This window comes from Triticum aestivum, chromosome 1B (genome assembly GCF_018294505.1).
Source record: "Triticum aestivum cultivar Chinese Spring chromosome 1B, IWGSC CS RefSeq v2.1, whole genome shotgun sequence".
NCBI lineage: Eukaryota > Viridiplantae > Streptophyta > Magnoliopsida > Poales > Poaceae > Triticum > Triticum aestivum.
In genome coordinates this window covers 568,337,810-568,344,777 of record NC_057795.1, presented here as the reverse complement: position 1 = coordinate 568,344,777, position 6,968 = coordinate 568,337,810, and the positions used below count along the sequence as shown (strand labels likewise).

Below are 6,968 nucleotides of genomic sequence, written 5' to 3'. Positions count from 1 at the left end.
TTATCGAAAGAGGCTACAATTATTCCGTATACTTGCGGGTTATCAGGCGCGCGTGCGTCTGCCACTCCCATCCTCCCCCTACTTATAACCTTGGGCGGCGGAGCCGAGGGGGCGGGGCGTGGGGGTCGTGGGATTAACTAGGCCCATGACCCCACTACCCCATGTTTATCGCGCCTTAGCGGAGTGCGTTTATTATGCCCCGGAATGCCAACTGTTCGCCTCGGCCGCAGCAGATCCGCCCGCGCCGAGGCATGGTAGTGGCGGGCCCCGCCTACGGTGACGCCCCGTCGCGCACGTGGGCTAGCAGGCTGGTCCAGCCGGCTAGCACTGCGTGGCGCGCGATCAGCGGGCGGCCGCCTCGGCGCCCGGTGAGCGCTCCACCTAGCTCCCGCCCTCACGTTTCGAAATCACTAGACGGCGTGCCTAGTCGCGGCCGACTCCTAGCTGTCGGCTCTTTAGAGTAGGAAGCTGCTGAGGCCTCTCACATGTTCAGCCGCGATGCCCCAACAGCTTCGGGGACTACTGTCGGAGTAAATGATCATGGGTAGCCCAATCTGCTCCCCCTGGTATTTCAAGACATCGGGGCCGGCTGCGCCCCTCAAGCATCAAAGACAAAGGATTGCCTTCTTATGGCCAGTTGGTCTAACAGACCGGCTGCAGGAAGGTGGCAAGGCCCAAAGAGCGGCCCCGGCGCGGGCCGACTCCAAGCAGGCGGCCACTAGTGCGGCCGACTCCTGACAGGCGGTCACCAAGGCGGCCGACTCCTAGGAGGCGCCACTCATGCGCCCTCAAAGTTTACACCCACACAACGGTGACGAGACGGGGTGTGGCAACAGTATAGCCTGCCACCCCCGAATCCCGGGCTGAACATGGCCACAGTGCATCGTACTGGGTGGCCATCCCTAGCCTGGCGCGGTACTGTTGCCATGATGCCCGTGACATCATCCATGGTAGAGGGAGCCATGCTCCCACGCCGGGCTGTCGTTATGGCCTGCAGGTGGCAGGCCCTACCTGTCTATGGGATGCCTGAAGACGGCAATCACAGACCAGTCGGCAAAGAGGGAGGCCGACTCCCAGCAGGCGGCCCTCCCCTTCCCTTGATGTTTGTGCGCCATTAACCAGATAAGACGGGTAGTGGCTACAGTGAACGCCCACCAGACGGCGGTACTGTAGCCACGCTCTCCCCGACCAAGCCCTCGTCATCAGAGGCAAGGCAACAATGATGAGCAGCCGACAAGACCCACAGGCGGTGGGCCGTACCTGTCGGCCGACAGCCCGGCAGCCGACGGGACCCACCAGGCGGCGGGCCCCTGCTGCCGGCGGAGAAGCCGGCAACCACAGACACTGGCGGCCTGGGCCTACACCCGGCCGGATTACCATTGTACCCCTGGGGGTAGGCCTATTTAAACCCTCCAGGGCACCCATGCAAAGGGTTCAACTCTTAGAGATTACACACACACACACGTAGAGAGAGGAGTAGAGCTAGCCTTGCCCTTCTTCCTCCTATAGCCGAACAGCTCAAGGAGCAAGCTTGTAGCTACTTGTTGATCTAGTGATCATGCGGAGACCCCGTAGAGCAGGACTAGAGGTGTTATCTCTTAGGAGAGCCCCGAACCTGGGTAAGATGCGTCGGCGTGCATGTTTACGCCTTATCCCATTTCCAGACACCGTCGATGTTTTACTAGCTCCCACTATGATTAGCCATCCTTTGGCATATGTCGCCCCAACCACCCGACAATTATTTTGTTATGAAGTGGAAATTTAATTCTCGCCGTACAAAAAAAAGGAGATCTACATTCTTTTTCTCCGGTACATTGTAACAACTATATGTCATATTGTCTTAGATGCAACTGGTGCCAATACATTGAGAGTGGCTTCATTCACAGGGGTCAAGGCAACACCAAATTTTGAAAAAGAGATAATAAGAGAAGACCATGCATACTTCTATTGATGCCATCTCCTAGTTTATCCGGCGTCACATAGCCTTTGGATCTTCCCCATCAGTATCGCCGTGTTGATATGTTTACCTGCCTCCGCCTAACTATTATTTTCAAGTGAACTAACAAGGAAAGTGAATGTGTTCCTGGTCTCTGCGTCCCAATATCGAAAATGGCTTTCGCCCCGCTTTATATATAAAGCAAACCGCCCGATCCACAAACAACGATACAAGAGTTCACACAACACGCATGCCAAAGGCGAGAGAGTACACACACAGAGAGTATAAGGTTAATGCTGAGGGCACAACTCAATAAGCCCATAGAAATAAACAGCACAACAAAGAGGAACCCAAGGGGACGGTCCGGAGGGCCCTCGGCGCGAGGTAACTGCAGGTCTAGTCAGGCTCCGATGGGGGTGGCGGAAGCGGGTCCCAATATGCACACAACAATCCAAAATCCGAAAACCCTCAAGTCATCATCAAATCGTTGTAATGTCATCGCCACTAGTGGAAATTACGCTACAGATATAAGAATTCGACGCTCATCAACGAGGAGGTTGGCCAATAATTTGTAACATACGATGTGATTGAGAGTTAGCATAAGTTTTTATTATCAAATATGGACATTGCACTATCCTATGCATTGCAATTTAATTCTATTGAGCAGCGTTTTCATTTCTTTTAGTTTAACTCTTGTTGGGTTGTCACCGTCAGTGCTGTGTTAAAGCACTGCCTATGTGTTCAGTTCAAGTCCTATCTTTCAGGTTGCCGTACGTGGAAGATTACTCATACAAATCCCCTTCAGTTTCACCACAAAAATTGTGGAAAGATCAAATCCAACCAAAAAAAATCAAAATAAATTACAAGAACGAAACGTAAGAAGAGCACAAGGATTTCTGGGAGACTCTTCTCCAATCCCCCCTTTCCCTCCCCTCCATGGCCACACTCCAGCACGCTCTCCTCACTCCGTCCCCGCTCTGCTGCTGCTCGCACGCCCTCCTCCACCCAAGGTCCAGGAAGATATCTCCGAGGTTCCCGGATGGGGCCTTCTCCATGGCGAAGCCGTTCTTGCGGCGCGAGCTCTCGGAGAGGGGCGGCACCTTGGCGTGGAGAATGGCGGGCGGGCGGCGCCTTGGCGTGGCCGGGGCCGGGAAAGGCCCCTTCTTTGGCGGCGGGCGGCGGCAGGGGTCGACCGGCCGCGGCCGGGTCGTGGGGAACCTCGCCTTCGTCGCCCTCGTGGCCTACCTCGTGGTGAGCGGCCAGTTCCGGTGGCTGCTCGACGCCATCGTCTCCCTCTGGGTACGAGCCTCCTTCTCCTGAAATGATTTAACTTGTAATGGATACTAGTTTATGACTAGTTTGCTCTTTCGATGACTAGCTTGGTTGATATCTGAACAGAGAAACTGGATAAGGTTCAGAATACATATGATTCTGGTACAACAGACAGCTTAATCTCTGAAATCGACCCACCTCCCGTGTATTTCAATATGATTTTGTAATTTGTGCCAAACTAGCTTCCCCCAGTTTCCAGACAGTTTGCATTTTTTTTCCCCACCTAGTACTGTTACTTGGTATAAGCTGTATTACCATTAGTTGCTAGTCTGTCAACTGAATGCTACCTTATACTGTATGTTGCTGCAGCAAATTGAGCATTCTGATTCGACAGTAACCTGTAAACTGGAAACCGTCAACTTTGATTTAGTTCGCTGTGCGGTGCTAACAGGCAGCAGCATGGATTAGCTTACGCAACTAAGAGTTTGGATTTAGAATATTAGCATAAAGGGATATCTTATCTTGTCTTCTCTCCCAATTTTGATCCATAGTGTTACTTTACTTTGGTAAATTAATTAACTTTAGCTTTGTACATCTCTCTTTGATAACAGCTCCTCACGGTACTTCTGCCTATTGTGGGTCTTGGTGCGCTCATATTCTTTGCACAACGAAATATACTTCAGAGCGATGTAAGTCCGCACATAAAGTTGTTGTTTGGTAATATGGTTTCCACGGATTTCCTACTACTCTACTTTTAGTTTCTTAAATATAGATGTTGAGGGTAAATGTCTGTTAGTTTTAGTACCTTTATTGTTGTTCTTTTTAAATAACTATGACAAAGACTTTGTTGTTTGTTTGCACAAGTTTAACATTGTCAAACATGTTTCTTTTGTTGCAGTGTCCCAACTGTGGAAAAAGCTTCCGGATACTCAAGTAAGCATAAGAAAAATTATGTTAAGCTTGCATAATTTTGTAACTTAAGTTAACTTTTATTAGTTTGCTTGTCTAATAGGACATCTGTGAAGAATGGTCCACAATTCTGTCCTTATTGCACTCAACCTTTCTCTGGTAAGCAGAACTTGTGTTTCCCATATCCAGTTTGCTAACAGAATAAGGGTCTCAGAAGAACTACCTCCTGGCTACTCGTGTTCGGTCTTGCCATACTAGAAAATCTGCTACTGGAAATTTAGCCAGTGGACCGTAGCTATGCAATCTTTAATGACACTGGTATTTTCAGACCTTCAGTTAGATATGTGAGCACCACTGTCCAGCTAGAAGTTGTACAACCAAATTATATTTTGCTTAGTCTTTAAAACAACTGTGCACTTAGTTCCATATTACATTTTCTGCCCTTTAAGCATTTGCATGGTCCCGATTGTTCTGTGCTGGGAGCCTGGGAATAGATACAGAGTTAAGCTTGTGTTGAGTGGTTTTAGAACATGCATGTCTGATGATACATCTGGTACCACCGTCTCAGAACAGAGTTGTCTTGATTTAAGGTCATAAACTTCTCAAGCTCTACATGGGCCTACATGGGCATGGCACATTCGCCACTGAAAAGAAAATCATGAGCATTGGTGATGGTATCAGCCAAATGGAAATGGAGAATCATGGAATTTATCCATGGCTTGAATGTCCGATGAAATATAGTTATCTTTACTCCTTTTTTATTTTTTCTCTCCTTTGTTTAGCATTTCTCATGTGCTTGTCTAGATGAGACTATTGTTGATGCTAAATCATCATGGTACATGCTGCAGTTCAGGGCGATAAGTTTGTCAGAGAAGCTGCTAGCTTTTCATCTGGAAGGACCCCTACAAAAGCACAACAAGCCTTCAATGAGTTATTCAACCGTGGATCAAATGGTATTAGCAAGCTACAGTATTTTTACTGTCTGTATTTCATTTGCCCATTTAATATTTTATCCATATGAATTAAAATAAACAAGGTGATCCCTTATGTCATACACAATAATTTCTAGATGAGGTTGGGTGAACAATGAAAGATCAGATATAAAAGACAGATATTCATGTCAAATACTTTTGACAACATGTCACGGGTTAAGAATGATTGCTAAGGCTGATAAAGACCATACACCATCAGCGAATGAAGTCGGGCTGTATCATTCTGCATATGATGGGATGCACTCAGCAAAGGTCATGTAGATGATTTGGCTTTCAGCTGTTATTTAAATTAGACGGACGGGTCTTTTCAAGCAAATTGTTCCTTCACCACACCTTTTGATCGAGATTGAGGTTTTTCTTGGGAGTTGGTGGATGTTAACTAATAAATCACAATGTTCCCTTATGTATGCAGGAAAAGCACCTTCTGGTTCTGGGACGATTGTAGATGTTGAGGCTGAAGTCACGGACATCGAGTGATATTTCTTCAGGAGCGCGTCAGGATCAGTTTTGCCGCTGTTCGTCGGGGGCCAGTTTTTATCTCCAATGTTGTATAAGCCTGTAGCACTCTAGGAAATAGGTTTGCGGCCTAGTTCCAAGCGACTTCCGAAGCTTAGATGTGAGACCAGTTGGCAGATACAGATCGAAGGCGGATGTAACAGATTAACAGGGTTGTGAATATTTACATTGCTTCTTTTGTATATTCCCAGGCTTGGAAATACACCCAGGGTTTTGTATATGTAGCATATGTTGCAAACTAGGGTGGCGCCTTTGAACATGTTGTACGTGATGCTCGATTACTGAACTAGGGCTTGTTCATCCAGACCTACTTTCTTTTACTTGTGTCGACTGTGTGTAGATGCCCCAGTTCCTGCATTTCCATTGCTCACTTGAGGAGGAATTACTGGTGTGACTACCTCTGTTTTCTGACTGTTCACTGTCATGTTTTGCAGAATCAGCTGCAGGGTTTTTGAATCACTGCATTCATGGCTTGCAATTTTGATTCTACTCGTGGCATTGTGACCATTTCTGCTCGGAGTGGCGTCACTTCTTGCTTGAGTTCTTTGAGATCTGCTAACTCCGCCCTCAATTCAGACACATTTTCTTCCAAACGGACCACCGTGATCTGCACCTTGCGCGTGTGTCCGCCATCCCAACTCCTTTTTGCGATCGAGTGAAGTACTAACTCCGTCCTGATTTATTAGTCCCTTTAGTATTTTGTGTCAAACTTTGACCGTAGATTTAACTAAGAAAGTAATAATGCATGTCAACAAAAAGTATATGGTTGGATTCGTATTTAAACATAGTTTGCAATGATATTAGTTTTTGTTACATGCATTAACATTTTGTCAGTTAAATCTAAGGTCAAAATTTAGCATAAAATGCGAAGGGGACCGATAAACCAGAATGGAGGCAGTAACAGGGATTTTACAGTGATCGCTAACATGTGCTTCAACTCGAGCTCAATGCCTCGTGTGGCGCACGGATCAACTTCAGAGACCGGAGTTTTACCACCGGCCGAGTAACGCCGGCAACCGTCTCGGACGAGTTGATTTGTGCCCGAACTCTCGCCGCCACTCCAAATCACTGCCGCCTCCGCTGTTCGATTAGCCGCCGTCAAGCTATCGCCTAGGGAAGACTGACGCTCTAATACATTCGTGAGGATCAAACTACTGGAAATCAGGGATGTCAACCGGGTCCTGATTAATCCCGTTTAAAATCCACTTATGATATGATAGTTCAAAAAGGTTTTTTGTTTGTTTGAAAAAAATGAACTATCAAGCTAGTAAAAACTAACTAAACAGGATTGCGGATGCCATTTATTTGCTACTTACATCTCTACTGGAAATGCATCGATCTAT

General features: G+C 47.3%; 1 protein-coding gene across 1 annotated transcript; it reads left to right on the top strand.

Moving 5' to 3' along the window:
• The first annotated feature begins 2,764 nt into the window (after positions 1 to 2,764).
• Positions 2,765 to 5,945, top strand: LOC123138927 (uncharacterized). Its single transcript, XM_044558780.1, has 6 exons — positions 2,765 to 3,235; positions 3,820 to 3,897; positions 4,107 to 4,141; positions 4,221 to 4,276; positions 4,966 to 5,070; positions 5,522 to 5,945. Exons 1-6 carry the CDS (start codon positions 2,873 to 2,875, stop codon positions 5,584 to 5,586), a joined length of 702 nt encoding a protein of 233 aa, XP_044414715.1. The 5' UTR covers positions 2,765 to 2,872; the 3' UTR covers positions 5,587 to 5,945.
• The last annotated feature ends 1,023 nt before the right edge of the window (positions 5,946 to 6,968 follow it).

Coding starts and splice junctions, on each gene's coding strand:
- LOC123138927 (XM_044558780.1), top strand. CDS start 2,873: ATGGCCACACTCCAGCACGCTCTCCTCACTCCGTCCCCGCTCTGCTGC. Junction 4,142..4,220: donor AAAAGCTTCCGGATACTCAA/GTAAGCATAAGA, acceptor CTTGTCTAATAG/GACATCTGTGAAGAATGGTC. Junction 5,071..5,521: donor ATTCAACCGTGGATCAAATG/GTATTAGCAAGC, acceptor TTATGTATGCAG/GAAAAGCACCTTCTGGTTCT.